This window comes from Rhodotorula graminis, assembly GCF_001329695.1.
Source record: "Rhodotorula graminis WP1 unplaced genomic scaffold RHOBAscaffold_7, whole genome shotgun sequence".
In the NCBI taxonomy this organism is placed as follows: Eukaryota; Fungi; Basidiomycota; class Microbotryomycetes; order Sporidiobolales; family Sporidiobolaceae; genus Rhodotorula; species Rhodotorula graminis.
Window position 1 is genome coordinate 1,393,037 of NW_017264934.1, and position 27,694 is coordinate 1,420,730.

General features: G+C 68.5%; 10 protein-coding genes across 10 annotated transcripts; 4 read left to right on the forward strand and 6 right to left on the reverse strand.

Moving 5' to 3' along the window:
• Positions 1 to 43: 43 nt before the first annotated feature.
• RHOBADRAFT_53980 (uncharacterized protein) lies at positions 44 to 2,561 on the reverse strand (the record flags this gene model as incomplete). Its single annotated transcript, XM_018417090.1, has 10 exons — positions 44 to 253; positions 322 to 412; positions 484 to 764; positions 845 to 1,021; positions 1,087 to 1,177; positions 1,254 to 1,457; positions 1,531 to 1,685; positions 1,805 to 1,969; positions 2,038 to 2,098; positions 2,428 to 2,561. 10 exons carry the CDS (start codon positions 2,559 to 2,561, stop codon positions 188 to 190), a joined length of 1,425 nt encoding a protein of 474 aa, XP_018271134.1. The 3' UTR covers positions 44 to 187.
• A 1,198-nt stretch (positions 2,562 to 3,759) lies between these two features.
• RHOBADRAFT_53981 (uncharacterized protein) lies at positions 3,760 to 5,555 on the forward strand (the record flags this gene model as incomplete). Its single annotated transcript, XM_018417091.1, has 4 exons — positions 3,760 to 3,910; positions 3,981 to 4,434; positions 4,513 to 5,172; positions 5,248 to 5,555. 4 exons carry the CDS (start codon positions 3,760 to 3,762, stop codon positions 5,507 to 5,509), a joined length of 1,527 nt encoding a protein of 508 aa, XP_018271135.1. The 3' UTR covers positions 5,510 to 5,555.
• Positions 5,556 to 5,567: 12 nt separating this feature from the next.
• Positions 5,568 to 10,020, reverse strand: RHOBADRAFT_53982 (uncharacterized protein; the record flags this gene model as incomplete). The annotated part of the gene is made up of 6 exons (XM_018417092.1): positions 5,568 to 5,957; positions 6,028 to 6,167; positions 6,243 to 6,879; positions 6,951 to 7,202; positions 7,267 to 7,867; positions 7,937 to 10,020. The coding sequence occupies 6 exons, from the start codon at positions 10,018 to 10,020 to the stop codon at positions 5,568 to 5,570; spliced, it is 4,104 nt and encodes a 1,367-aa protein (XP_018271136.1).
• Positions 10,021 to 11,702: 1,682 nt separating this feature from the next.
• RHOBADRAFT_22069 (uncharacterized protein) lies at positions 11,703 to 13,308 on the forward strand (the record flags this gene model as incomplete). Its single annotated transcript, XM_018412566.1, has 6 exons — positions 11,703 to 11,872; positions 11,965 to 12,271; positions 12,347 to 12,500; positions 12,585 to 12,709; positions 12,836 to 13,108; positions 13,192 to 13,308. The coding sequence occupies 6 exons, from the start codon at positions 11,703 to 11,705 to the stop codon at positions 13,306 to 13,308; spliced, it is 1,146 nt and encodes a 381-aa protein (XP_018271137.1).
• Positions 13,309 to 13,722: 414 nt separating this feature from the next.
• On the reverse strand, positions 13,723 to 14,476 carry RHOBADRAFT_53984 (uncharacterized protein; the record flags this gene model as incomplete). The annotated part of the gene is made up of 3 exons (XM_018417093.1): positions 13,723 to 14,014; positions 14,083 to 14,377; positions 14,430 to 14,476. Coding segments are annotated over 3 exons (634 nt in total), but the record flags the coding sequence as incomplete, so codon positions are not given.
• A 343-nt stretch (positions 14,477 to 14,819) lies between these two features.
• RHOBADRAFT_44606 (uncharacterized protein) lies at positions 14,820 to 15,703 on the reverse strand (the record flags this gene model as incomplete). The annotated part of the gene is made up of 3 exons (XM_018414448.1): positions 14,820 to 15,253; positions 15,323 to 15,476; positions 15,545 to 15,703. The coding sequence occupies 3 exons, from the start codon at positions 15,701 to 15,703 to the stop codon at positions 14,820 to 14,822; spliced, it is 747 nt and encodes a 248-aa protein (XP_018271139.1).
• An 803-nt stretch (positions 15,704 to 16,506) lies between these two features.
• RHOBADRAFT_53986 (uncharacterized protein) lies at positions 16,507 to 20,484 on the forward strand (the record flags this gene model as incomplete). The annotated part of the gene is made up of 9 exons (XM_018417094.1): positions 16,507 to 16,732; positions 16,818 to 16,908; positions 16,988 to 17,073; positions 17,139 to 17,231; positions 17,310 to 18,812; positions 18,901 to 19,057; positions 19,166 to 20,065; positions 20,142 to 20,233; positions 20,309 to 20,484. The coding sequence occupies 9 exons, from the start codon at positions 16,507 to 16,509 to the stop codon at positions 20,377 to 20,379; spliced, it is 3,219 nt and encodes a 1,072-aa protein (XP_018271140.1). The 3' UTR covers positions 20,380 to 20,484.
• Positions 20,442 to 24,107, reverse strand: RHOBADRAFT_48562 (uncharacterized protein; the record flags this gene model as incomplete). The annotated part of the gene is made up of 10 exons (XM_018415156.1): positions 20,442 to 20,837; positions 20,912 to 21,289; positions 21,351 to 21,525; positions 21,579 to 21,644; positions 21,709 to 21,900; positions 21,962 to 22,383; positions 22,448 to 22,634; positions 22,697 to 23,096; positions 23,159 to 23,777; positions 23,855 to 24,107. The coding sequence occupies 10 exons, from the start codon at positions 24,105 to 24,107 to the stop codon at positions 20,512 to 20,514; spliced, it is 3,018 nt and encodes a 1,005-aa protein (XP_018271141.1). The 3' UTR covers positions 20,442 to 20,511.
• A 154-nt stretch (positions 24,108 to 24,261) lies between these two features.
• Positions 24,262 to 26,624, reverse strand: RHOBADRAFT_53988 (uncharacterized protein). Its single transcript, XM_018417095.1, has 8 exons — positions 26,528 to 26,624; positions 25,866 to 26,139; positions 25,627 to 25,786; positions 25,261 to 25,552; positions 24,965 to 25,237; positions 24,714 to 24,875; positions 24,493 to 24,627; positions 24,262 to 24,379 (listed from the first exon to the last, which is right to left on the reverse strand). Exons 2-8 carry the CDS (start codon positions 26,136 to 26,138, stop codon positions 24,361 to 24,363), a joined length of 1,314 nt encoding a protein of 437 aa, XP_018271142.1. The 5' UTR covers position 26,139; positions 26,528 to 26,624; the 3' UTR covers positions 24,262 to 24,360.
• Positions 26,625 to 26,783: 159 nt separating this feature from the next.
• Positions 26,784 to 27,622, forward strand: RHOBADRAFT_53989 (uncharacterized protein; the record flags this gene model as incomplete). The annotated part of the gene is made up of 3 exons (XM_018417096.1): positions 26,784 to 26,931; positions 27,059 to 27,275; positions 27,341 to 27,622. Coding segments are annotated over 3 exons (645 nt in total), but the record flags the coding sequence as incomplete, so codon positions are not given.
• Between the last annotated feature and the right edge of the window lie 72 nt (positions 27,623 to 27,694).

Below are 27,694 nucleotides of genomic sequence, written 5' to 3' on the forward strand. Positions count from 1 at the left end.
TCGAGCCTGTCTTTCTCTCTTTCTCTCGAGCGAGACCAGGCAGGGCCGAGCGACGAGTGTGTTACAAGGAGGGGTACTGAAGTGCAATCTCTGCGAGGTGTGCGTGCTTTATAACGACGGGTACGAGGCGCGAACTGGGAGAACGAGAGACAGAAACGGGAAGATGAAGCTGGACGGGTGCGACCATTTAGAGGTCGATCTGCGGCTCGTCCGACGCCTTGTGGTGGTCGTCGGCGCCAGGGATCGTCTCGAGCTGTTGGACGAGAGCAAAAGTCAGTGAGAGGTCTAAATTTGAGAGCCAACAAGGAAGAAGGGACGCACCTCGTCGAGGACCTCGAGCGACTCCTTGATGCGGGCGAGGATCGTCTCGAGCTGGGCGTCCGTGATGATCAAAGGCGGCGCGAGGCGGATGCTGCAAGAGAAAGGCCGGTCAGTCGGGCCGAGAGAGAGAGAAAGGGAGGAAAAGGCGAGCGAGGGACGCACATGTTGACGTGCGTCGGCTTGGCGAGGACGCCCTTGCTCTTCATGATGAGGCACAGGTCCCACGCCGACCTGCCACGCTTGCTCTTGGCCTGGTCGATGACGATAGCGTTGAGGAGGCCCTTGCCGCGCACCTCCGAGATCCAGCCGCCGTCCGGGCCAACGCTCTGCAGGGCGCGCAGGCCGGCGCGCATCTTGTCGCCCATCGACTGGGCACGCGCAGAGAGGTCCTCCGAGACGATGACCTCGAGAGCGGCCTTGGCGACGGCGCAGGCGAGCGGGTTCTGCGAAAGAGAGAAATCGACGTTAATTCTCGAGGAACGGCAGGTGGGCGAGGGAAAGGAGAGGAGAAAAGAGGACGTACGCCGCCGTAGGTCGAGCCGTGCTCGCCGGGGAGGATGGTGAGGAGGACGTCCTTGCGCGAGAGGACGGCCGAGACCGGGTAGATGCCGCCCGAAAGCGCCTTGCCGAGGAGGACCATGTCGGGCTTGACGTTCGGGTTGTGCTGGAAGCAGAGGAGCTTGCCCGTGCGCGCGAGACCCTACAGGAGAGTCGAGTGTCAGGGTGGAGTGCACGGAAGAGATCGAGAGGGAGAGCCGGGCGCACAGTCTGGACCTCGTCGCAGATGAGGAGGACGTTGTGCTTGCGGCACAGCGCCTGGACCTTCTCGAGGTAGTCCTCGTCAGGGACGACGATGCTGCACGGAGGAAAGACAAAGAGTCAGGACCTTGTACGGCTCGAGATCGTCGAATTCGAGAAGGAGGACGACGTACCCGGCCTCGCCCTGGATCGGCTCGACGAGGAACGCGGCGACGTCCTTGCCGTGCGCGTCAAGGGCGCGTTCGAGCGCCGCGACGTCGTTGTACGGGATGCGGCCGGCCTCGCCCTTGACGGGGCACTGCGGGCCGACCGAGGGCACGAACGGGCCGAAGCCGGTGGTCGAGTCGGGGTCGGTCGACATCGAGATGATGCCGATGCTGCGAGCGACGGCCGAAGGGGTCAGCTCTCGTGACAGGTGGGGTCACAGAAGAGGGCGAAAGAGGGACGCACGTGCGACCGTGGAAGTTGTCGGCAGCCGACAGGACGATGGCCTTGTCCTTCTCGACGCCCTTGACCTTGTAGGCCCACTTGCGCGCCACCTTGATGGCCGTCTCGACCGCCTCGGCGCCCGTGTTCATCATGAGCGCCATCTCGAAGCCGGTGAGCTGCGGAAGAAGGGGAGGGAGGAAGAATGGGTGAGCTTTCGAACAGCTGCTCCTCGGACAGAGGGAGCGCCTGCTGTGCGAGCGCTTCACCTCCCCTAGAATGGAGAGAAGGAGCTCACCTCGGTGAGGTACTTGGAGAAGGGGCCGAGGGACGACGTGTGGAACGCGCGCGAGCTGAGGGTGAGCTTGTTGGCCTGCTCGACGAGCGCCTTGACGATGTGCGGGTGGCAGTGGCCCTGGTTGACGGCGCTGTAGGCGCTCAGGCAGTCGATGTACTCGTTGCCCTGCGGTCGCACGAGGGAAAGGGTCAGGTTTTGGCGATGTGGCCGATACGAGAACAGGAGGAACGCACCTCGGGGTCCCACACGAGCGCGCCCTCGGCGCGCTCAAAGACGACCGGCAACGGGTGGTAGCTGCGCGCAGGGGAACGAGGAAAGGTTAGCCCAGTTGCGCACGAGCTGGCGCTCGAGGGCGGGGGTCCTTGTCGCTCAATCTGATCCCACCGACAACTGATTGCCGCCCGCCAGCACGCGCTCGCTGCGCAGGTGTGGCCGCTGCCCGTCAGGCTGGCCAAGCACCCTCTGAGCGCTCGCCCGTGCGCGATCCTGGCGGGCTGAAGCCACCGTCGCTGCCCACGCGGATCCGCCGCGATGAACAGCGGGCGCCGCTCGTCCTCGTCGCTGCTTCCACCGCGTGCGCCTGCCTGCCAGAATGAGAGAGAGAGAGGACAAGGGGGACGCACTTGTGCGCGCTGTACTCCTCCTCGAGGTGGATGGCGTCCTCACTCGAGACGTGGACGGTGCCGGACGAGGCGGGCGCGGCGTCGGCGGCGGGCGCGAGGCCGAGGGCGACAAAGGCGTTGTTGATGGTCTGCATGGCTCGGTGATGGCAAGCTCGGCAGGGTGGTGCAAGTGCGAGAGGGAGAGAGAGTCGACGAGGCGAGGATTGGCTCGTGACCTGCTCCTTGGCCCGCCCACGAGTCGAGATCGCCTCCCCGCGGATTGCCGTACTTTTTTCTGCCCACCGGTCGAACAAGCCCCGGTCCCGTGACCGACTTTTGCCGCCTGCGAGATCGCCTCGTAACCGCGACCCGCTCTCGCTTTCCTCCTCTTCCCTCTCCCTGTCGACCTCTGCGCTCAAGCACTCGCTGCTCGCATCTTGAGCTGCAGCAGCTGCAGGCTCGTCTGCTGCCACCGCTCGGCTGGGCTCGTGCTGCGCCGCGTCACCGTCTCGCAGACCTGCTCTTCCGCTCTCAGGCCGCTTTCCCTGCGGGTCGCTGCAGCGGCGCAGCTACCGACCGAGCTCGCGCGTCTCTGGCTCGAGTCTCTGCGAGCGCTATCAGCGACGTAGCCGAGCAGCGTCTGCAGGCTGGTCGCGACGGACTGTGCGTCGTCGTTTCGTCGTTGCGCCATCCGGTCGCGACGATTCGGGGCCGCGCAGCGATCCAGCTACGCTCGCTTGTCGCTCTGCCTGAGGTTCACGACGACAGCGAGGGTCAGCTATGGACGACGAAAGCGCTCAGGCCGTCAAGCTGCTCAGGCGCACTACCAGCTGTCCTCGTCCACTCCTCCTGTCAAGCAGTTCCTCGTCGACCATGCGCAGGAAGTGGATTCCCTCGTCTCGTCGACGACCAGCTCTGCCGCGAGAGCGAGACCTCGGCGAGAGAGGCGCGACGAGCAGACGGTTTGCGTCGCTCGCAGGTTCGAGCGAGGGCATGCGAGGAGGAACGACGCCTCGCTCTGCCGTTCGAGCGTGGAGGTCGACTCGTCGGGTTTAGCTTCAGCGTCTGCACATCCGAGCGTAGCTAGGGGGCCCTGCAACGACGAGAAGAAGACGCTGGCGCTGCTCGCTGGGCGGTCGGACCTCCTTTCTCACGCGAGCCTGCTTCGAACCGGCACCCGCTCCTTGCGCTCTCTCTCGTACGGTGCGCTGTCGTCGTCGTTGTGACTGCAGCGGGAGGAAATGCGGCTTCTCGACGGCGTCGACGACGGTCGCCAAGCTCGCTGTGGCTCCCCCCACTCGCCCCCGCACGCCGACGGAGCTCGTCCTCCTCGCTCTTCGCTCTGCGCTCTCCATGGCTCGCTCGACGCTCTTCCGCCGGGCCCACCTCGTCGGGTACCCTCAAGACTGCGAGTACACGGTGCTCGTGCGCGACGGCGTCGTCTCGGCGATCCAGGAGGAGGGAGGTTCGGAGGAGGGAGCTGATGAGGAGCTCGACCTCGCAGGTGCGCCCCCCTTCCACCTATTCGACTGTGCAGCACGGCCTACAGAGCTAATCGCGTGCCCTGCACACAGGAGCGTCCTTCGTCGCCCCTTCCCTCGCCGATCACCACACCCACTTCGCCTCGTGGTCCCTCTCCCAGCAGCGCGTCGACCTGTACACGGCCACCTCGGCCGCCGAGGTCCTCGAGCGCATGCGTGCATGGCTACCCGGAGCGCGCGAGCGCCAGCCGAACCCGCACCTGTTCATCGTCGGTCAGCGCATGCGCGTCGGCGAGTGGCCCGACCTCGCCGACATGAACCGGCTCGCGCTCGACCGCCTCGAGGACGTGCGCCCACTCGCCATCTTCTTTGCCGGGTTCCACTCGCTGTGCGCCAACTCGAAGGCGCTCGTCAAGCTCGGCATCGAGCCAGAAGGTCACGACGGCGTCCTCGAGGAGGCCGACTGCTTCCGCGCGTGGACCATCATCAACGAGGTGCCCGAGGACGTCAAGGACGCAGCTGTCGCAGACACGGCGCGCAAGACGGCGTGCGTCCCCCTCTCTCTCTATTCCTCTCTCGCTTCGCGTCGACTCAAGCCGAGACTGACCTTTCCTCCTCGAAACAGCGCCCAGGGCATCACCGAGATCCTCGACCTCGAGATGGACTTCAACATCGCCGCGTGGCAGCGTCGAGTGCGTGACAAGGGCATCAACCAGCTGCGCGTGCGCTGCGGCATGTACTGGATCCATCTCGGCCCGGCCCTCGCCGCCGGGTACCGCACGGGCGACGTCCTGCCCGACACGGACGGCCTCGTCACGGTCGGCCCGTCCAAGTGGATCACCGACGGCTCGCTCGGGAGCCGCACGGCGTGCTGCCACGACCCGTACCCGGGCGAGTCCGGCGGCAAAGGCCATTTCGAGTACGAGCCCGAGGCGCTCCTTGACGGCATGCAGACGGCGACGCGAGGCGGCATGACGCTCGCCGTGCACGCCATCGGCGACCGCGCCAACGAGCTCGTCCTGCAGGCGTTCGCCAAGCTCGACCCGTCAGCCCTCCCCGGCTCGACGATCGAGCATGCCCAGCTCCTCGCCCTGTCGGACCTGCCCCTCTTTGCGCGCCTCGACCTCGTCGCCAGCATTCAGCCGACGCACATGGCCGACGACCGCGAGCTCGCCGAGCAGTTCTGGCCCGGCAGGACCGGGCGCGCGTTCCCGTTTAAGGCACTCGTCGACGCCGGCGCAACGCTCAAGCTCGGCTCGGACGCGCCTGTCGCACCCGTCGATCCGTGCGTCCTCTTCTCGCACTCTTTCAGAAGCCGATAAAGCAGGGAGACTGACTCTCGTCATTCGCTCGCCCGCAGCTGGGACGCCATGGCGGTCGCCATCTCTCGCTCGGGCCGCGGTCAAGGGCATCTCCCGCCGTGGCACCCCGAGCAGGCCATCTCACCGCTGCAGGCCTGGACGGCGTGCACGTCGAGCGGCAAAGCGCGCCTCGAGGTCGGCGACCGCGCCGACTTGATCGTCATCGCCAAGGACCCGCTCACGGTGAGCGCCGAGGAGCTGCGCAACATGGACGTGCGAGGGACGATGCTCGACGGGCGATGGACCCACTTTGCGCTGTAGACGAGATCGAAGTAGAGAAGTGCATCGAGCAGACCAAGCTGTATTTCTCCCGGCTCGACTACGAGATCCGCCTCCGCAACCGCTGCACGAGCTCCCTCATGCGCTTCGGCAAGCCCTCCCCCTCGCTCTCCTCGTTCCTCGCGACCCCGACCTCGTCCATGCTCACGTCGTTCTCGTCAAGCTGCGTCTCGTCGACCTCGGTGCGCTGCGACTCGGCGGCGAGGTCGTCATCGTCCTTGTCGCCCGGCGCCGGGAGCGCCAGCTCGTCTTGTGCGCGCCGTTGGTCGTCGTGCAGTGAGGCGAGCTCCTCGAGCGCGTCGAGGATGGGCGCTATTGCCGAGGCCGAGTGCGAGAGGGCGGCGAGGACGATCTCCTCGTTCTGCGGCGAGTCGAGGACGAGGAGGCCGAGAAGGAGGCGCAGGAAGCCCGTGATCGAGTGGTGGTACACCTGTGTGCGGCATCCAGAGTCAGTCGCATGCTCGAGAGTGGCGCGAGAGAAAGAGAAGAGAGAGGCTCACCGAGTTTGGCGAGTCGGCGAGCGGATCGAGCGCGAGACGGGCGAGGATCTCGAGGGCGGACGACGGCTCGGCCTCGCCGACGAGCGCGCACTGGCACTCGCGCGCACACTTGCGGTTGGTGTAGCACGAAGAGCTGAGGACTGCATGTAAAGGGAGAGACACAGAGTCAGGTCGACGGCACGCGAGTGGGGAAGAGGGGAATAATCGAGACGCACGCAGTTCTCGGACGCGCTCGCGCAGGTCCTCGTCGGCCGATTCAGCAAGGTTGGCGAGGACGCCGAGCGCGAGCGAGAGGATGTCCCACACGGCCTGGTCGCCGGCGGGCTCGTCGTCGTCCTCCTCCTCGTCCTCCATCGTCATGTCGACGTCGCCCTCGCTCGTCGTCGCCGCCATCGCGCTCGCACTCCTCGTAGCCGAGCGGACGAGCTGCGTCGTGTCGGCGCTCGACTGCTGCCGAGCGGCCCCGGCGCGCCTGCAGCCGAGGATGACGCGCACGAGCGTGCGCACGAGCTTGCCGCCGTCGGCGACGAGCGGGACGCCCCAGGCGCTCTCGGTCGTGAGGCCAAAGAGGATGCCGAGCACCGCAGTGAGCGCGCCGAGGGCGTCGACGCGGGTCGGGTCGGCGGGCGAGTCGGTCGAGGCGGGCGGATCGAGAGCGAGGAGAAAGGTGAAGAGGGTGAGGTCCTCGAGGGCGGACGCGAGGTGCGGCAGGACGTTTGGCGACGAGATGAGATGGAACGCGTAGGGGGTCGCGAGCGAGGTCGCCTCAAAGATCGACAGGCAGGTCGAGAGGGACGAGAGCGAGATGATGGATCCGACCGCCGCCGACTCGACGGGTGGCGGCAAGAGGTCCTGCACGACGACGAGATACGTCAGGACGAACACTCGAGATGACGAGGACGAGGAGAGGGACGACGACTCACGAGGCCCTTCTCGTACTTGGTGACCCGGTCCTCAATCCCGGCGCACTCGTCGACGAACACCTGCACGACCTGGCCGAACACGCCCGACTCGCACACCATGTGCTGCGGCTGGAAGATGGCGCGTGGAGCGAACGACGTGATCGAGCGCGTGGCGGCGAGGACGAGAGCTTGGAGCGTGACAGGCGAAGAAAGGATGGTCGGGTCGTCGCTCGACGGGAAGAGGTCGGCCGAGTCGATGATGTCGCGCAGGGACTGCAGCTGCAGGGAGGAGGCGTCAGGAGGGACCGACTCATGAGAGAGTGACACACGGACGTACATGTCGCGCATCTCCTCGAAGCGCCTTCTTGCCCTTGGCCCTCGCCGCTCCTCCCGCCTCGTCCTCTCTCGTCGCCGTCCCAATCTCCTCGCCCACCCACTCGCGCTCGCCGAGATCGCGCAGCACCTCGAGGAGGTCGCACCGGTCCTCGTCCACGCCATCGTCCTCGGCTCCTCCTCCCACTCGGCCCGCCTTGCGCGGCGACGACGACCACCAACCTGCGCTCGCCTCGCTGCGGAGCTGGATGTCGCCGTCGCTCTGCGCCACGCCCGACGTGTGCACCTGCGACGGGCCCTCGCCGCCGTCGTCGTCGCCCTGCGGCGCGCGCCGTTTGGCCGCCTCGCGGGCGACGTCGGCCGCGCGCAGGCGGCACAGGGGCTCGGCCATGCGCTGGTCGCGCATCAGGAGGGCGAGGAGGACGGCGAACGCCGTGTCGAGAACGCGGTCGGGACCGGGTTGGTCGGCGTTGCTCGAGGCTGAGAAGGAGGGCGAGGTAGACGAGGCGAGGCGGAACGCGAGGTAGACGGTCTCGGCTTGACCCGATGACTTGAGGCGGCGGAGCCAGTCGCGCGAGAGGAGCTTGTTGAGGAGGTCGAGGGCACTGAGTGGTCGAGAGAGGTCAGAACCTCCAGGAGGTGGGGCGCGAGAAGGAAGAGAGAGAGGGACGCACCTCGCCCTCGCAGCACTTCTCTCGCCGTCGCGCAAGCCCTCGAGGCACCAGCCCATCTCGTCCATCCACCTCTTGCCCTCGCCCTGCTTGCGCAGCAGGCCGCCGCCCACGACGCGCGAGCCTCGGTCCTGCGAGTCGGCCTCCTCCGAGTCGGCGAGCGCATCCTCGGCGTCGATGCCCCACAGCGCGCGCAGCGTCGTCAGGTCCTGCTGCGGCGCCGCGGCGGGAGCGCCTGCGGGGCGAGTGCGCCCCGAGAGCGCCGGCGGGAGCTTGGGCAGGGCCGACGTCGAGGTCGAGGCAGAGGACGAGGCGGCCGACGACGACGGGTGGGCCGCCGGCGCCGCGAACAGGGCCTCCTCGTCGACGTCGCGCCGCACGGTGCGCGCACCGCCGGCGTAGGTGCGCGTCGGACCCGCCGCCGAGGCGAAAGCCGTGCTCGCGGGCGGCGCGAACGCGAGTGGGCGGTACGCCGACCCGAGCGCCGGGACCGCGCCTGCCCTCGCGGCGGCGACGGCCGATGATGCCGATGCCGCGGCAGTGCGGGCAGGCGACGGACTCGACTCGCGCGAGAACGGGTTTGGGGACGCGCCGCCGGTGCGCGACGGCGAGCCGAGGGTCGGGAACGACAGCGAGCCGCCGAGGGCGGCGACGCGTGCGGGCGACGCGAGCGGCGACGAGGGAAGCGTCGGGTTCGAGTGCATGCGGTCGAGGGTGCGGCGCGTCGGCGAGGCAGGCGCGCATGCGGCGAAGTCGTCCTCGTCGTCGGTCGCTGCGGCTCCCGGGCCCTTGTCGCCGGCCGCACCGCCGTCTGCCGCGCTGCCCGTCGTTGCGCTCCGCTTGAGCATCATGCGCGGCTTCATCGTGCCCGCCGTTCGCGCCGCCGCTGCGCCCGCCTCGCCTGCTTCGGCGCCGCCTTTGTCGGCGACGACGGGTGCGAAGCGCGAGAAGATGGCGCTCAGGTCCTTGGCCGGGCTCGGCGGGCGTGCATTCGGCTGCGCGAGCGGCGGCGGCTTCTGCTTGGCGACAGGCTTGGAGGAACCGGCGGCAGGTGCGGGAGCAGACGGGCGAGAAGTGGACGAGGCCGTGTGGCGCAGCGGAGGGGCGGCTCGAGGAACGGCGGCGGCAGCCGAAGTGCGACGAAGAGGTGACGAGGGTCGAGGAGGAGCGGCAGGTGTCGGGCCGGGCGCAAGGGCGGGAGCCGCCGCAGGAGGAGGAGGGGATGCGGTGCCGACGGCTCGCGAGGTGGAGCGAGTGCGGCGCACCGGTGGGGCATTGTCGCCGGCTGAAGGTGTAGGGTTGTCGAGGGTGGCACGCTTGAGGCGCTCGGCGAGCGGAACGTAGTCGAGCGGCGCGGGAACGTCCTCCTCGAGCTCCCGCCCGGCGGCCCTCGCACGCGAGGGGAGCGGCGCCGAGAGGCGGGCGCGCTTCTTGGGCGGCGCGCGCGCTTGGACAGGCAAGCTCGAGTCGTCGGGCGCATCATCGGCGGCGACAGGAGCGAGGCTGCGCCGCTTGGCGGGCGAGACGGCGCTGGCCTCGACGGCGTCGCCCACTGCGTCGGCGCCCGCCGCCAGTCGCGCGCTCGCCCTGCGCCTCGGCGCAGGCTTGACCGCGAGTGCGGCCGTCTCGTCCCACACGACCCTGCCGCCTGCGCCGGGTGCGTCCTCGAGCCGTGCTGCGGCCGCACCGAGCGAGCGCGTCTTGCGGGCGGGGCGCGCCGCTGCGACCAGCTCGAGCTCGCCGTCGCCCGATGCCGCGCCGCCCTGCGTGCTCGCCGCTGGGCGCTTGCCGTCGGCGTGAGGTGCGACGGGTGGTGGTGCGGGTGCGGGTGCGGGTGCGGGTGCGGGGGAGGGAGGAGGGCGACTCGTCCTCGCGCCGAGGCTGGCTGCGACAGCGTCGTCGTCGTCGCTGCTGCTGGTGCTGCTGTCGTCGAGGTCGGCGTGGGCGCTCTTGGGCGCGTGGGCCGAGGTGCGCCGCGGGTTGAGCGAGACGGCGTCCGAGGCGAGGGCAGGTGCGGCGGCCGAGGGGCGGGACGAGCCGTATGTGCGCGTGGCTGCTGGGCGACGGCGAAAGGGCGAGCCGGGCATGGCGCAGGTGCGCTCTCCAGCAGGGAGAGGCGGTGTGACGAAGCGAGGAGCTCGACACGGCGCGACGAGGCGATGCAGGTCCCTTGGCTGCCCGCCCTCTGTTGGACTGGGTGACAAGCGCAGCTACTTGCAAAGAGCATTCTACAGGCTATGCGCTCCCTGTGCCCTCACACCGCGAGCTGCACGCGAGAGAGCAAAGCGGTTGCTCGCCAGGGGGAAAATGAGCGCTAGCCAATCAACTCGCTCGCGACCGCCGCTCTCGTCCGCCCCGTGGTGCAGTGTACAAGGTAACGCAGCGAGTACTGCCAGGCGAGTACTGGCGTTGGTGTATCTGAGTATGGATCGATGCAGCCCAGATCAAGATCCGCTCGCGTGAAGATCCGCGGCGGCGGCCGAGGAGTGCGAGGGACAGCGAGAGCAAGCTGCGAGGGAGCGACGACGAGGGCGCGCAGGGGCAGAGCGCAAGCCCGTCCTTTGCTGCACATACGACCCACCCACACACTCGATGCAGAGCGAGCACACGTCCGAGCCCTCGACGTCGCCTCGTCGCCTTCGCCCCGCGTCGCTCTTGGCCTCGACCGCGTCCGCCTCGTCCTCGTCGTCTACCGACTCGCTCGACTCGCTCAGCTCGTACTCGTCCACCGACTCGATCGTCTACCCGTCCCCGCCAGCCTCGCACGGCTCGACGTCGGCCACGTCGTCCCTGCACTCGAACAAGTCGACGTCGTCGCCCTCGCCTCCACCTCTCGCCAGCCCCGACGCCATGGCCGACAGCGACCACCAGCAGCCTGCACCAGCACCACCCAGCCCCGACGCCGCCCTCGAGGCCACCCGCGACCAGGTCTCGTCGCTGTCGCTCGACGCGGCCGCACCCCGGTCGCTGACCGAGGCGCACGAGGCCGCTCGCGGCGGGTCCAGCCCGCTCGCATCGCCCTCGGCGAGGCAGGGCGAGCCAGCAGTCGCACAACCTGTCCACTCGCCCTCGGCTCCCCCGTCGACGGCCACCCCGAGCGCGTCGTCGCCAATGTCGCCCCCGGTTCCTCCCACCACCGCGTCGGCCTCGCCCTCGACTTCCTCGGCCGCCCAACCTCCGCCCTTGTACCCGCGCGCATCCGCCCCACCAGCATCGTCCGGCGCACCGCCGCGCAGGCCGCCCGCACCGGGCGCAGGCGGCGCCCTCAAGGCCGGCGTCCGCGGCGCCGTCCCAGGCTCGGCAGGCCCGCTCAAGATGCCCCCGTCCTTGGCAGCAAAGATGGCTGCCGTGCGTCCCCCGTCTCCCCTCGTCCCCCGTCGCGGCAGAACGGTCCTAATCTTGACCCTACCCGCCGCAGATGACGTCGCGCAACTCTGGCTCGGGCAGCAACCCGCTCCCGTCCCTTCGCACTTCGACCGCCGCCGCCTCGGCCTCCTCTTCCTCGTCGGGCATCCCGCCGGCCCACCGTCCGCCGCCTCGCCCTCCCGCAGGCGCCAACCCGGCCGCCGCCGCCGCAGCGCCCGGTGCGCGACCCGGAGCGAGCGCCGGCCCCGTCTCGGGCGGCGGCGCGCGCCCGCCTACGGGCATGGCCGCACGGCGTCGCGGTCCCGGCGCAGGGCTCACCCTGAGCCAGATGGGCGGCGGCGCGGGCGCCGACGCCTCAGCGTCCGGCGCAAGCCCGGCGGCGTCGCCGGCGCCCAAGACGGGCATGGCGGCGAGGAGGGGCGTCGGGATGCGCCTCCCTGGGTCGGGCGACGCGGGTTCGTCGTCGTCGGGCGTGGGAGGAGACTCGGGCGGGCCGAGGAGCCCGACGAACGGCGCGGCGAGGTCACCCGGGCAGCAGGGAGGCACGCCGTTCTCCAACTTCCGCAAGATTGTGTGCGTCGCTCGTCTCCTCTCTCACTTCCCGTCGCCTTCGACTGTGGCGTGTCCGGACGAGCCAGAGAACTGACCCGCTCCCTCGTCCGCAGCGACCCGTCGGGCCGGCTCAACTTTGCGCAGAAGGCCGTCCTGCACGCCGACGGCGTCGACTTTAGCTCGGGCGCGTCGTTCAAGATCAAGATGGACGACTTTGAGCTGTTCGAGGAGCTCGGCAAGGGCAACTACGGCACGGTGCAGAAGGTCCTGCATCGGCCGACCGGCGTCGAGATGGCCCTCAAGGAGATCCGCCTCGAGCTCGACGACTCGAAGCTCAAGACGATCGTCACCGAGCTCGACATCCTGCATCGTGCCGTCAGCCCGTGGATCATCGAGTTCTACGGCGCCTTCTTCGTCGAGGTGCGTCCCCTCCTCCTTTCCGCCCCCCCTCGCCTTCCCCTCTTGCCGGGCTGACTCTCTGTCTCTCCCTCATAGTCGTGCGTCTACCTCTGCATGCAGTTCATGAACGCCGGTTCGCTCGACTTCTTCGCGGGCTGCGACGTCCCCGAGCTCGTGCTCGCGCGCATCACAAAGAGCATCGTCGCCGGCCTCAAGTTCCTCAAGGACGAGCTCCGCATCATGCATCGAGGTGCGCCCCCCCCTCTCTCTCTCCTCTTGTCCTGTTACTGCACGCGAGACTGACAGCGAGGCGACGTCTCTACTCGTTCGCCAGACGTCAAGCCGACCAACGTGCTCCTCAACACGGCCGGGCAGGTTCGGCTCTGCGACTTTGGCGTGTCGGGTCAACTAGATCGCTCACTCGCCAAGACGAACATCGGTTGCCAGAGCTACATGGCGGTGCGTCCTGGTCTCTCTCTTTTTGAGCGCGGTCGAGGGAGGCCACCACCTCGCTCGCTCGAGCCTCGAGCCTCACCGTCCTTTCTTTCTCGGGCACTTACTGACTCGGCTTCTGCCCTTCCGCAGCCCGAGCGCATCAAGGGCGAGTCGCAGGGCGCCGTCATCTCGTACAGCGCCGCCTCGGACGTCTGGTCCCTCGGCCTGACCGTCATCGAGACGGCCGTCGGGCACTACCCGTACCCGCCCGAGACGTACTCGAACGTGTTCGCCCAGCTCACGGCCATCGTGCACGGCGAGGCGCCGACGCTGCCCGACTCGTACTCGGACGCCGCACACGCGTTTGTCGAGTCGTGCCTGCAGAAGGACGCCGCCCGCCGGCCGACCTATCAGCAGCTCCTCGTGCGTCCTCCTCTCCCCTCTCCCTGTCCTCCTCTCTCTGGCGCGGCGGATCGATCCTGACCCTCTGCTCTTTCTCGCTGCAGGACTCGGAGTGGCTGCGCGACGACGACAAGCGCGAGGTTGACATGGCCGGCTGGATCGCCACGTCGCTCGAGTACCGCAAGACGCACCCCAAGATTCAGGCGCCCGCACTGGCCTAATTCTTTTTCGGACCGCTCGGCCGGTTTGTCGGCGTGGCCGACGGGCCGCCGAGGGAGGAGCACGAGGGACAGCGAGTCGATTTTTTTTGGGCCATCTTGCAGCGCAGGTCTCGATACACGATCACGCAGGACTCGCGAGCACGCCCGACTGCGAGCGAGAGTGTAAGGGAGAGCGAGAATAGAGCGCAGCGCCGCAGCAACCTGAGCATGCGAGCGGAAGAGGAGGTCCGTCCGCAGGGTTCGGTCGACCCCAGCTCGTCGAGGGCAGACGGCGAAGCTCCTTGCTGCGACGCTCACTCATGTCTAAGCTGTACGCGAGACTCTCGGCGCGAGGCTGCTGGCCGTCGTCGGTCGACGAGCCAAGGGCTTTCTTCTCCTTCTTGCTCTCTTTGCGCAACGAGACAGCGATGCATGGACGGGAGAGCGGACCACGGCGTTGCACGACTCGCCTCGACGCTCGGCCCGCAACGCAGACACCGACTCGCCCGCTGTCGTCGTGAGAGAGTCCGCCGCGTCCGAGCCTGCGCCCCGCCCGCTCGCGCCTGTCGACGATCCACCCGCTCCTGCCCGGCCTTCCTGATCCTGTTGCGCCTGGGCCGATGGAGGCGGTTGGGGCTTGACGGTCGGGCGAGAGGCTCTGGCGCGAGGTTGGTGGGCGAGCGAAAGGGCGAGCGGAAGGTTCGGGGGGAGCGGGTGGTGAGGGGCGCTGCGATCGGGCCAGGCAGGGAGGGTCAGTGTGCGCCGACACGCCGACATAGAGGAGGAGGGACGCACTGTGTGGATCTCTCACGGTCTCGTCCTCGCAACGAGCTCGTCCGCTCACGCCGTGCCACCGCCGACGACCCTCGCCCGGGCACCTCTCGCCTGCCGCTCGCGCTCCTCGCGCTGCTCGCGCTCGAGCACAGCGTCCCCTGCGCCCACGGTCGCGCCCGTGCTGGTCGTCGCCGAGGACGACGAGGCGGCCGCGGCGTCGGCGTCGCGTTGAGCGATCGCGGCTTGGAGGTCGACGACGTCCGAGGGCTGGAGGGCGACGGCGGTCGGAGGGCGGCGTAGAGACATGTGCGAGTCGCTGTACTGGGCGTGCGGGTCGGTACGGGTCGTGGGCGAGGAGGGAGAGCGACAGCCAGCCGATGGGGCGAAGCGCGATGAACTCGAACGCAGCCGGCATCGGTCCCACCCGTGCAGCGAGGCTTGCTGCTCCAGGCGAGTTGTACGCAGAGCAGAGTCTGCCTCTCTCTCGCGGGCACGAGGAACGCGCGCGCAGGAAGGACAGGGTATCTCGAGAGGATCGTTGCAGCAGCGTGAGGGGGGAAGATAGGCAGTCTGGGGAGGGGGAGGACGCCAATGTAGAGTGCAGAGAGAGAGAGACAGGTGGAAGGAACAAGGAAAGGGGAAGGGGGAGAGATGCGAGAGAGAAAGCCAGTGTCCGTCCTCCAAGTAGGTCCTCCTCGCGCGCTCCTCCAGCGAGAGCGCACACCCTGCCGCGCAATCGACCGACGACGACGTTCGACCTAGGCGAGCATCATGGCGCCCGCGACGGCACCGAGGGCGACGAGCGCGCCGACGACCGAGCGGCGCTCGAACGCGCCCTGAGCGCCGCTCACGAACGCGTTGCCGCTCTTGCTCTGAGTCGGGAACGGCATGCCGGCCTCGGTGAGCTTGACCGTGACGACGTTGTCGGTCGACATAGAACTCGCGCCCGACGAGAGCGACACGGTCGACGTCGTTGCCGAAAAGGTGACGGTCGGGGTCGTGATGGTCGGGATCTGGACCGAGTAGGTGCGCGTGCCCGTCGACGTCGTGCTCGAGGCCGAGTCGGGGCCGACGGACGACGACGAGGTGGCGAGGTCGGTCGACGAGGAAGTGGACGTCTCGGTCGACGAGACGAGGTCGGACGAGGTCGTCGAGACGATCGTGCCGGCCGCGGCGCAGTAGCCCGACAGGTCTGTGACACGGGACAAAGACAGTCAGTTACTGCGGCGGCACACGAGGGGAGAGAGGAGGCGCGACGCACCCGCCGGTGCCGTGCTCGCGGTCGCGGCGTTGGCGGCGTCGCTCGTGGCGAGGTCGGTGGCGAGGCAGCCCGCACACGTGTCAAAGTTGGAGACAAAGGTCGCGTCGCAGACGCACGCCGAGTAGCCGGCGTCGTCGGTCGGGCCGGGGCAGGTCTGTAGAGGACGCGAGGGTCAGTGGTGCAGGTCGAGGGCGAGAGGGAGCGAGACGAGGGGAGACGCACGGCGAGAGACGAGAGCCAGGTGCCGCAGACGTCCGAGCACGATCCAGGAATGACGGTCGCGAGGGTCTGCTGCTCGGTGTCGACCTCTGCTGCCGTCTGAGCGGCCGCAAGGGACGACAGGGCAACGAGGGCGACGACGGTCGAGGCGAGGCGGAGCATGGCTGGTGGCGAGCCGGTTCGAGGGCGAGATCGGGGGATCGGACGAGGGTACGGGCGAGGTGCGCGAGGGAGGCTTGGTGGAGCTGCTCTGGTGCGAGGCGAGGGCGACAACGGCGAGGGCTGCGCGGTTGGTGTCGAACGAGAGCTCGAATCGGCGGGTCTAGGCAACGACGCTGCGGGCGGGTCCGGCAGGGTCAGTGGCTGGCCTGCAAGGGATCCTGGGACCGAACGAGCCCGTGTCCTGCAGTCCGGAGGGGCGAGCGAGCCGTCGCAGGCGGGCGCGACAAGGGCTCGCAGGACGGGGCGCATCTCTGTGGGACGACGACGGCTCGTGCGAGGGCGAGGGCAGGACGGGTCGACTCACAGAAAGAGGTGCGGCTGGCTGGACTGATGACCGAGTGCGCTGGAGCGAGAGAGCGGGTGGGAATCGAGGTCAAGCTCCGGCACCTTGGTCCTCCTCGCCGTGTTTGAGACGGCGCCTCTCGCTTCCGTCTCGAGTGAGTGTAGTAGTGACCTTGGCCTGTATACGATCTACTAATGAGGCTGCCCGACCCGTCAGCGTAATCCTGAGCGACAGCCGCGAGCACGACGCGGCGGGCTTGATCTCGGTTGACCTCTGTCTCGTCGTCCAACGCTCGCTAGCCGCCAGCAGCTCGTCCCGACTCGAGCCCAGAGCACCAGGGCACGCTCCACGCGCTCACGCCCCCCGCCCTCACCGCCAGGCCCCCAGCGCCCGTCTCTCGTCCTCCCCCGCCGCTCGACGCGTCGTCGTCGGTCCCTCGTCGACCAGCACCTGCTCCGCGATGCGCGTCGTCAAGCCCAGCTGGGTCGCACACCCAGACGAGACCCGCCCGAGCAAGCCCGATTTGACCATCTTCTCGCTCGATGTCCACCCGGACAACTCGCGCCTCGCGACCGGCGGCCTCGACTCGCTCGTCCGCATCTGGTCCACCGTCCCCATCCTCCACGAGCAGGCCCAGGACGATGCCCGCTGCCCAAAGCTCCTCTCGACCCTGTCGGCCCACACCGGTGCGCCCTCTCCTCCCCCTCCTCCTGCCCCCTCCTCGAGGTTCCCCCTCCCCGACATCACTGACTCGTACCTCCCACCGTACAGGCGTCGTCATGTCGGTCCGCTGGAACAACGCCGGCTCGTACCTCGCGTCGGGCTCGGATGACCGCGTCGTCATGATCTGGTCCCACGAGGGGTCCGTCCTCTCTTCCTCGTCGAACGAGTCCCTCCCTTCTGGCCCCTCGCTCACCTTTGTTCCCCCTTTTGACTCGCAGCGGCGGCGGCGGCAAGGTCTGGGGCACCGACACGACCAACGTCGAGAATTGGAAGGCCGTTCGGCGCCTCGTCGGGCACAACTCGGGTCCGCTCTTTGTCCCATCTCGAGCGTACCAGACGTCGGCCTGACCCTCATCACGGCCCTCGCAGACGTCGCCGGTGTCGCGTGGAGCCCCGACGACACCTACTGCGCCTCGGTCGGTCTCGACAACGTCGTCCTCGTCTGGTCGGGCCAAACTTTCGGTACGCTCGCTCTCCTCCTTGTCTTTCCTTCCGCCGACGCCGAGAGAGTCGTCGCTCACTTCCTTGTCCTGACCGCAGACCTCGTCCGCAAGCTCGACGGCCACCAGGGCTTCGTCAAGGGCGTCGTCTTCGACCCGGTCGGCCAGTTTCTCGCGACCCAGGCCGACGACAACTCGCTCAAGGTGTGGCGCACCGACGACTGGCAGCTGCACAAGGACATCCGCGAGCCGTTCGTCGACGCGCCCAAGGCGACCCTCATCCGCCCGGCATGGTCGCCCGACGGCGCCTACATCGTCACGCCCAACTCGATGAACGGCCCCGTCTTCTGCGCTTCTGTCATCGACCGCACGTCGTGGACGGCGACGGCGTCGCTCATCGGCCACCAGGACATCGTGCAGGCGGCCGCCTACTGCCCGCTCCTGTTCATGCGCGACCCGAGCGTGCCGCCGTCGCTCGCCAACACGTGTTCGCTCCTCGCCCTGTGCGCCCAGGGCACCATCTCGCTGTGGTTCACCGACGTCTCGGAGCCGTTCGCCGTCTTTGCCGACCTGTTCGACCGCGACGTCCTCGACTTGTCGTGGTCGCGCGACGGCACCCAGCTGTGGGCCTCGTCGTCGGACGGCCAGATCGCCGTCCTCGAGTTTGCCCTCGCCGAGTTTGCGACCGTCTCGCCCGAGGGCACCAAGGACATCATCCACGAGTCGTACGGCTTCAAGCCTCGCAACCGCCCGGTCCTGTCGGCCCAGTCGTCGCTCCAGCTCGGTCGGCCGGCAACGCCCAACCCGAACGAGGGCTCCATGTCGCAGCCCAAGATGCTCGTCGCGCGCAAAGGTCCCGGCGCCAAGCGTCCGCGCACGGTCCAGCTCGTGCAGCCGGCGCCCCTCGTCGTTGGCGCGGCCGGAGCGGCGGCGCCCGCCGCCAACCCGTTCGTCTCGGCGCCGACCTTCCCGGGCCAAGCGCCGCCCCTCGCAGGAGCGGCAGCGCCCAACGCGTTCGCGAGCACGTCGGCGCAGCCGTATGCGGCCCCACTGCCGGGCTTTGGCGCTCCTGCGCCGCCCGGCTTCGGCGCGCCTCAGCCGGTCAACGACCTCACGGCGTCGCGCAAGCGCAAGGCGTCGCATGCGCCCCTGCACAACGGCGGCGCCGACACGCACCCGTACCCGTACCCGCCACCGCCGCAAGGCTACCCGTACCCTCCTCCCGGCTACCCGTACCCGCACCCGGCGCAGTACGACCCTGCCGCCGCCGGTCCTCGACCGCCCGAGGTCGCCGGCTACGGCACGGCGCCGCGCATCTCGTCCGCCGACTACCGCCTCAAGGGCCACACGCTCGGCGAGCGCGCAGCCGCCGGCCCGGCGCAGCTCGACGACGCCGACAAGCGCGAGCTCGTGCCGGCGTACGCGCTCTACGACCGCGAGGTGACGTTCCGGGTGTCGAACCGGGTCGGCGAGGGCGAGGGCGGCGAGCGCGAGCGCAAGAGGAGGGCACTCGCCGTGCCGGCCGTCGTCACTCACGGCCGGCTCGGCGTCGAGGACGAGGCCAAGGACACGTTCGAGTTCCGGAACTTTGGCGAGGGATCTCGTGCGTCTCTCTTTCTCTTCTCTGTCGAAGCGTCGGGCGGGGCCTGACCGAACGAGCGGGACTGACTCGGGCCCGAGCGTCTTTGCAGGCAAGGGCGAGAGCGAGGTGACGGTGACGACGGCCAAGAAGGCGCTCTGGATCGACTACTTGCCCAAGTACGTCGTCTGCGCGGCGGGAAGCCCGGTCTTTACGGCCGTGTGCCTCGAGGACGCGAGCTTGGTCGCCTGGAGCCCGACGGGCAGAAGGTGCGCCCGCTCTTTCGCCTTTCCCTCTCTCGCTCTCCCGTTCCCACTCTCCTTCCTCCCGACTCTCTCGAAATGACGTGGCACTGACACCGTCCACCTGCGCAACAGGCTCATCCCGACGCTCGTCCTCGACGCACCGTGCTCGTTCCTCGTCGCCGAGGGCCCGTACCTTCTCGCCCTGACGGCGCTCGGCACCCTCATCGTCTGGAACCTGTCGCCCTCGATCCCCAAGCCGCGCTCGATCTACCCTCCCCTCAACATCTCGGCCCTCCTCTCGTCGGCCGCCACCCGTCGCGACCCCACCCCGACCATCACGACGAGCGCGCTCCTCCCCAACGGCACGCCCCTTCTCGCGCTCTCGACGGGCGCCACCTTCAGCTACGACGCCGACCTCGCGAGCTGGACTCGCGTGTGCGAGCCCTGGTGGGCGCGCTCCGAGGCATGGGAGGGCCGGCGCGGCCGGCACGCGGCGGCGAGCCACGGCGGGCGCGGCATCGTCAAGAACATCGAGGGCGCCGTGAACGAGATCGTCGTCGACGAGCAGGCGCGCAGGGACCGCGAGGGCGACCTCGGCTCGGACGCGCCGAGCGAGTCGGCGACCGAGGTCGGCGACGAGTCGGCCGCCAAGGAGAACGGCGACGTCGAGATGGGCGAGGACGGCGCGACGACGGGCCTCAACGGCGCGTCGGCAGCAGCGGCGGCGGTCAAGGGCAAGGGCAAGGCGGCAGACGGCGACGAGCTGGCGAGCCCGGCGACGACGCCCGCACCGACGCCGGCCAAGCGCCCTGTTCCGCAAGGCGCCCCGCAGGCGCCGAGCGGCGACTCGGACCAGTACCGCATCGCCGTCGCGCTCGCTCATCTCGAGACGCGCCTCAACGCCGCCGTCGCCCTCGACTCGCCGAGCGAGTACCGCATCTTCCTGCTCCAGTACGCCAAGAAGCTCGCCGACGAGGGTCTGCGGAGCAAGGCCGAGGAGCTCGTGCGAGAACTGCTCGGGCCCATCTACTAGTGCGTCCCCTCTCGCTCTCCTCGTCGGCCTCGTCGAGCCTGTCACTCACCGCACGATTCGTCTGTCCGCCCACAGCAAGCCGGGCAAGAAGGACGGCGACGAGTGGAACGCGACCATCCTCGGGCTCTCAAAGCGTGACCTCTTGCGCGACGTCCTGCGCGAGCTCTGTGCGTCCTTGCCGAACCTCTCTCCAGTCCTTCCCTCGCGCCGGGCCCTGACTTCCCTTGCTCTCTCGCTCGCAGCCAAGCAGCGCGTCACGGCGCCTCTCGCGTCCGAGTTTCAGGACGTTCTCAAGAAGATCTCGGCAGCATGACGAGGAGGAGAGGACGAGGGAGGGGGATCCGCTTGCGAGGGAGGAGGAGGCCTGTTGTAGCTCGAAGAGGAGACGTGGCCTGCAGCTTGATCTCGTTGCACGCGCAGCTCGACAGGGAGGATCTACACAAGTCTACGCGAGCGCGACGCCGCGCAGGAAGGCGAGCGTGCCGAGGTTGTAGTGCGTCAAGTCGATGAGCCGCTCGGCCTCCTTTTTCTGCTCGGCCTGGATCGCCTCGAGCGCGCCGCGCGTCTCGTGGTTGGTGACGAGAAGGTCGCCGTGCACGCGCAGGAAGACGGCGAGGAAGGTCTGGCACGCCTCGAAGTCGCGGTGCGAGCGCAGGCGCTGCAGGAGGGCGTGGAGGAACGAGTCGAGGTGCGGGATGGTCGACAGGGAGCGGATCTCGAGGTCGACGTTGGACGGCGACAGCGCCTTGAGGTACTCGAAGAAGCCCTGGTCTGCGCATGTCAAACGAGAGAGTCAGTGAGGGTCGCAAGAGTAGAGGAAAGAGAGGACGGGAGAGGGGACGCACAGCTGCCCTCGCGCTTCTCGCTCGTCATGCGCCCCACAAACTCGGTCTCGATGCTCGAGCCCATCGCAAAGTCGAGCTTGCGCTTGTCCGGCGCGGCACCGGCCTCGGCCTTCTTGTCCTTGTCGCCTGCCGCGCCGCCGCCAAAGTCGAAGCGCGTGTCGACGCCGGGAAGCGTCGGGAGGAAAAACGGCGCGCGCTCGGGCGCTTTAGGCGCCTCCTTGGGCTTGTTGCGCGCCTTGATCGTCTCGAGGTTGAGGAGGGTCGCCCATCGGGAGCGCGGCATGAGCGACAGGGTGAGAAGCGAGTCGGCGAGCTGGTCCGGGGTCGTGTGCGGCTGGATGTCCTCCCACTTGCTCGGCGCGGTGACGGCGGACAGAGCTGCGAGTCATACATGCGTGAGTAAACGACATGGGCAAAGGAGATGGAGGGAGGGACGCACAGGCATCGGCATCGACCCCCTGCACCGTCGGGAGCGCGACCTCGTCCAACGTCTCCTCCTCGACGAAAGACAGGAGCGACACGTCGGCGAACTGGGCCCGGTTGGCCCACAGGTAGATGCCGACGCTGTCGACGTGGGTCGAGGCGAGGAAGTCGCCCGTCGGCGAGAAGTGACGCTCGTCGCGACCGTGCGGGTGCGGAACGCGTCGATGAGCTGGCCCGTCGGGACGTCGAACGTGCGGATGACCGAGTCTTGCGAGGTGACGAGGACCCATCGCGAGTCGGGAGAGAAGGCCTGAGTGCGAAGAAAGGCCAAGTCAGGCGTGTCCTGCTCGAGGAGGGGAACGAGCGCGACGCACAATGTCGAGGATGCGCCCTCGCGGGCCCACGAGCTCACGAACGACTCGTCGAGTCTCGATGTCGACGATGCGGACGACGAGGTCGTCGCAGACGACGGCGAGGAGGCCGTTGTCGCGCTGGAGGAGGATCGACGTGACCGACGCCTTGAGCGACAGGGTCGACAGTAGCCGCATGGTCTGGAAGTCGAAGAACTGCGAGACGAGAAGGAGGGTCAGTACGGGCCAAAGAGAAGGGGAGAACGTAGGGACGCACGTGCAGAGCACCCTTGAGCGTCGAGACGATGACGACCCGGTTGAGCGCGTCGACCGACACGCCCGTCACGTGTCGCCCGCGCACGTCGTTGACGCCGGCGTGCGGCACCTTGAATGACTTGCGCTTGATGCCCGACTGCATGTTGAACAGGACGACGTCGCCCGCCTGCGACCCGACGAGGCCAAAGTTGCCGCACGCCGTCACGCACGACACGGTCGCCTTGCCGTCGGTCGCGCACGTGAACTTGCCGGCCCGCTTGTTCTCGACGGACCAGGTACGGCCGAGCGACTCGTCGGCCGAGACCGAGACGACGTCGTCCCAGTCGCGAGAGCGCGACGTCGAGTACGAGAGCGAGGTGACGAGTGGGAGCTTGAGCGAGGACGGCCGGACGTCGAGACGAGTCGCTTTGCGCGCGATAGAGCCTGCGTAGAGGTCGAGGTGAGTGTCAGGACCGGGAGGAGGGAAGAGGGCGGGCAGGCGACGCACCCTGCGAGAGCTCGAAGCCACGCGAATCTCGGACGACGCTCGTGTACCGGACCGAGCGGTCGGCGCCGGCTGTCAAGAGCGACTTGCCGTCGTCGCCGTAGTAGCGAACGAGGTGCGGCGGAGCGTGGTGGCCCGAACGCTGCTTGAGGAGACGAGGTGCCGAGGTCGGCGTGTCGAGGAGCCATTGCTGCGGCCAAAGAGAGGTCAGGTGCGGGCGCGAGGGGGAGGTGAGGTGACAGAGTGACGCACCTTGAGCGAGTTGTCGCCGGCGCTCGTCACCATGAGCGGCTGGCCGGGCACCCACTCGAGGCCGCCGACTGGACCCTCGTGCGCGTTGCGGACGAGGTGCAGCAGGCGCATCTGGTTGGACAGGTCGAACAGGGCGACGTGGCCCGACGTCGACGCGATCGAGAGCGTCTGCGCCTCGTCGTCGGTGCGGAACGCGACGCCTGCGACCTCGCCTGCGCCCTCGCCTTCGAGGCGCACCTTGCCCATGACCTCGCCGAGGCGCACGTCGAACAGGATGCAGGCGCCGCTCGCGAGGCCGACGCCGAGGACGTCGATGGCGGGCGACTGGGCGATGGCGGTGACGGCGGACGGGGAGGACGTGCCGCAGATGGCCGAGGGCGAGAAGGTGTGGATGCACGAGCTGCGCGATGGGGCGAGTCAGTCCCGCTTCGGCCGGAAGGTGACAAGGAGAGAGCCACGCACCCAGTACGAACGTTCCAGACGGCGAGAGCGCCCTCCTTGCTGCCGACGACGACCTTGTTGAGGTAGCTCGCCGGGTGGACGACCTTGGTCGCCGAGAAGCCGTCGGGGAACTCGAGCGTCGCGTACGGCGTGACAGCGCCGTCCTCCTCCTCGCTCTCGTCCGTCTCGCTGCCGCCGTCTGCGGCCTCGGCGTCGCCGTGCGCCGCCTTGCCGTTCGAGGCGAGCGGGTCCTTCGACGCCGGCTTGACGTAAGGCGGCACGTCCCACACGTACATGCGCTTGCCGGTCGACGACAGGGCAACGAGCGTGTTGCCGAAAAGGATGAGGTTGCCGAGCGACTCGGGCTGGGACGAAGGGTCGGTGTCGTCGTCGTCGTCGTCGTCGTCGTCGTCGTCGTCGTCCGAGTCGCTGGCCGCCGACGACGAGGCCGACGACGATGCGCTCGAGCTCGACGAGGTTGCGTTCGACTCGCTCTCGCTGTCGTACGTGGGCAGACCGCCGACGACAAAGCGGCCGACCTCCTTGCCGCGTACGTAACGCCCGACGAAGTCGCCCGCGGCGGCAAAGACGCTCTCGTTGAGGACGGCGAGGCTCGAGATCTCCTTGCCCATGTCGGGACCTGCAAGGCGGTGAACGAGGGTTAGCTCACGTGCACTAGAAAGGCTCGGCCGGGACGAGGGAGAGAGGCGAGCGCACCGACGAAGAGGAGCCGCATCGACTGGCCGTCCCACATGGCCCACGACCGGCCGAGGCTCGTGATGAGGGTGAGGGCCGGCTGCTCGAGGTACTTGCTCGACCGGCTCTGGAGCACGAACGGCGTGGCGGTGCTCACATGGCCGAGCGACCGGAAGGGCGCGAACAGCGACTCGCGCTTGGGCGGGGTCGGGAGGGCGACGGCGGCCGCAGGCTGGACGCGGGCGCGCTTGGCGGGTCGAGAGGAGCTCGCCATGGTGTCTGGGCTAGTCGGAGAAGCCTCAGAGGGTGGCGACGAGCGGTGGTCGAGCCGGACTCGAAGTCGAGCTCATCTCGGCGGCTCGAGTCGCTCTTGGGCGCACGTGCACCGAAATGGCTCTCTTGCTCTCTCTCTCTCGGGCTCGCTCGATGTCTGCGGGAACGGAGACTGCAGTGATACTACGAAGGGAGGCTACGGTACAACGGGTGGACACTGCGAGAGAGGCGAAAGCGAGTCGACGGCGAGAGGCTCAGTCGCCCATGGGCGAGCTGCGGACGGCGGCGAGAGCGTGAGTGCATGCCCTTGACGAGATGAGGCGGGTACCCAGCAGCCTTGGCATGCTGAGGGCCCGCCGATCGAGAAAAGGGAGGCGCCGACGTACCCGTTCGAGTCGTCGCCGATACCGTCGAGGAGCGAGTAGCTCTTCTGCAGGACGCACTCGCCGCCGTTCTCGAGGTCGATCGCGTACGAGTAGAAGACGCCTTCAGACGTGACGACCATGACCTGCGGCGACGTGCTGCGAGAGGGCACCGGCGGGTCGTCAGGACGAGTCTCAGGGCGAGGGGAAGGACCGTGCGAGGACGAGGGACGAAGTGGACGGACCCAGAGAGGGCGACGACGCTCTTGACGCCCGACGTCGGCACCTTGAGGTAGGCAAAGTCGCGCTGCGGGTCCCAGATGCCCGTCACGGCGCCGGGCAGAAAGCCGCCGACCGAGCCGGCGAGGCCGCGCCCGAGCGAGAGCGACTTTTTCCGCAGGGTGCCGCTGCGCACGAGGACGAGGATGTCAGTCGACCCGACACACTTGCAGAGACGCATGAGTCGGGAGGAGGTAGGAGAATCGAGCCGACGCACCCGACGCCGCCCTGGTTCGAGTTGCGCTTGCTCTCGATGAGGGCATCGTACCCTCCCGGCAGTGCGCCGTCGCCGCCGTTGCGCGCGCCGCTCGCGGCCGACCCAAAGCGGTCCTGCTCGTCCCAGTCGGGCGCCGCCGCCTTGCCCTTGGCGCCTGCGGCGCCGCTCGAGCCCGACACGAGCTTGAATATGTGGACCGTCTCGGTGTCCGAGCTGACGCACAGGAGCGTGCTCGCCGCGTTGAACGCGATGCTGTAGATCTTGGCCGGGTAACTGCCGCGGCGGAACTCGTGCACCTGTCGCCGTTGGGGACGCTGAAGACGCGAATCACGGTCCCCTTGTCGCTCGCCGTCGCGAGGAGCGTGCCGGCACTGTTGAGCGCGACATGAGCGACGGGCGCCTTGTGCGCCTGGATGATGTTGGTGACCGAGAGCGAGACGGCGTCGAACAGGAGGACGTCGCCGGACGAGTTGCTCGCCGCGCTCGATGACGAAGGCGGGGTCGTCGAGAAAGGCGTGGCGGGCGACGGGAGCGGTGACGGGTACGCGAGGTAGCTGTTCTCGGACGATGGCGACAGGGCGCAGATGGCTGTGGGCGTGCGCGCGCGCGAGAGTCAGTGTCCGGGTCGGGGACAAAGGACCGAGGGAGAGAGGGGGACGCACCTTGCGGGTTCGGGCTCGTCTCGATCTCGTGCAAGAGCTTCATGTTGCTGATGTCGTAGACGTAGATGCGCTCCTCGAGGACGACGACGAGTCGTCGCCGGTTGAGCTTGACGGCGAGGATCGTGGTCGGAAAGGTCAACTCGCAGATGGTCGATTGCCGCTGCGGGGGCCGAGGTAGGTCAGTACTGCGTGCGAGCGTGCGAGGATGCGAGACGAAGGAAGAGGGCAAGGGGGCGCACCTTGGTGTTGACGATCTGAAGGCGGCGAGTGCTCGAAGCCGGGCGGTCGCCTGCGCCGACGAGGGCGACGAGCGAGGTGCAGAAGAGCATCTCGACGATCGAGGTGGCGCCGTCACTGCGGCCGTACACCTTGCCGAACGGATCGCAGTTGGTGATGGTGTAGCCCTTGCGCGAGCCGGTCGCGATGCAGGTCGAGTCCTGGTTGAACGAGACGCTGAGGAGGTCGGGGTTGCTCTTGATGCCGCCACGGGCTGCAGACCGAGAGCTGGCCATGCTGTGGAGGGAACGGGCGAGTCAGTACAGGTCCCTCAAGTCGTGACGAGGTGCTGGGCGTCGGCGAGGAGGGAGCAGAGGGAAGTCGCTCGAGACGAGGCCTCGGCCGCACAAGTTGCGCGACGCACACCGGCGACGAAGGTGTGGCGTGGAGAGGAGGCTCTGGCGGGGCAGGGCTGGCTCGATTGGGCTCGCGCGCGTGCTGGCCGTCGTGCGCTCGCGCTCACTCCCCCCTCGCCGCCGCTCGACCGCCAACCCCCTCGACGGCGCGGTTACGGCAGGGCGAGGGCACAGTGATCCCGACGAGGCGTAGAGCGTGCCCAGTGGGACGGTGCTGGTGTCGCAGAGGGAGGCACGACGGGGGTCGGATGACGGGTGGGGGAGCTCACACTGGACGAAGATGGGGCTGGCTGTTGGGCGTGTGTAGGTGTCGCTGAGAGGTGGTGAGGCTGATGCAGGCTGCTCGTGGGTAGATCTGCGCAGCCGGTGCGAGTCGGTTGGACGAGAGAAGCAGCGAGTCGACGACGACGACGACGTGACTGTCCGGCAGCTCTGAGGGTTGGCCCCTGTCGCTCTCTCGCTACGCTGCGACGAGTCGGGCTGCACCGACTGTACCACCCACACCGACTCACCGACCGACCGACCATGAGCTTCCCGAGCCAGGCGCACCACCCGCACCCTCCTCTCGCCGGCCGACCGCCCAACTCGCACCTGATCCACACCAGCCCGTACCTCCCGCCAGGTCTCGAACTCGTTCAGGCTCACTGGTACTGCCGCCACGGCGAGCGTGCCCGTCAGTCACCACCCTCGTCGCCCTCCCCCTTCCCCTCGTTCCTCTGTGCGACCGGCTCGACCGGCAACTCGACCACAGCTCGACGAGCCTCGCACTGACTCTCGACTCGCTCGTAACCCCGTTGCAGCTGTTCGCCAGCGACTCGTCGGCGTCGGCGACATCCCGCCCGTCTTCTCCCTGTGCTCGGTCGGCCGCGAGTTCCGCTCGGCCGTCCTGTCGTTGAGCGCGTCTGCCGCCTCTCCGACGGGCACGGCCGCGCCCCAGACCACGGCGATGGACGTCAGGCGGTGGACCGAGGACGTCGGCGACAGCGCGCGAGGGTACAAGGGCGGGCCGGCCGACTGGTGCGTCCCGTTCGCACGGTCCTCTCGCGTCCATTCCCTGACGATTCGCTCCTCCTGACACACAGCTACTGGGGCGAGTTGACCGACCTCGGCCGTCGCTCCACCCTCGCCCTCGGCGCCATCCTGCGCAGCATCTACGTCCCGCTCGGCTTCCTCCCCGAGACGCTCTCGCCCTCCAACGCCGACCAGGTCTCGTTCCGCTCGACCAACATGCCGCGCACCATCGAGTCGCTTCACCAGATCGTCGAGGGCCTGTGGCCGGCCTCGGCGAGGCAAGACGGCCTCAAGGTCGACTTTCAGCTGCGAGGCTGGCAGGACGAGGACCTGTACCCGAACCAGTCGTGCAGGTGCGTCCCTCTCTCCCTCTCTCCCTCTTTCCCCACATCTCCCGTGCGTCGAGCGCCGACGTCGCTGCTGCG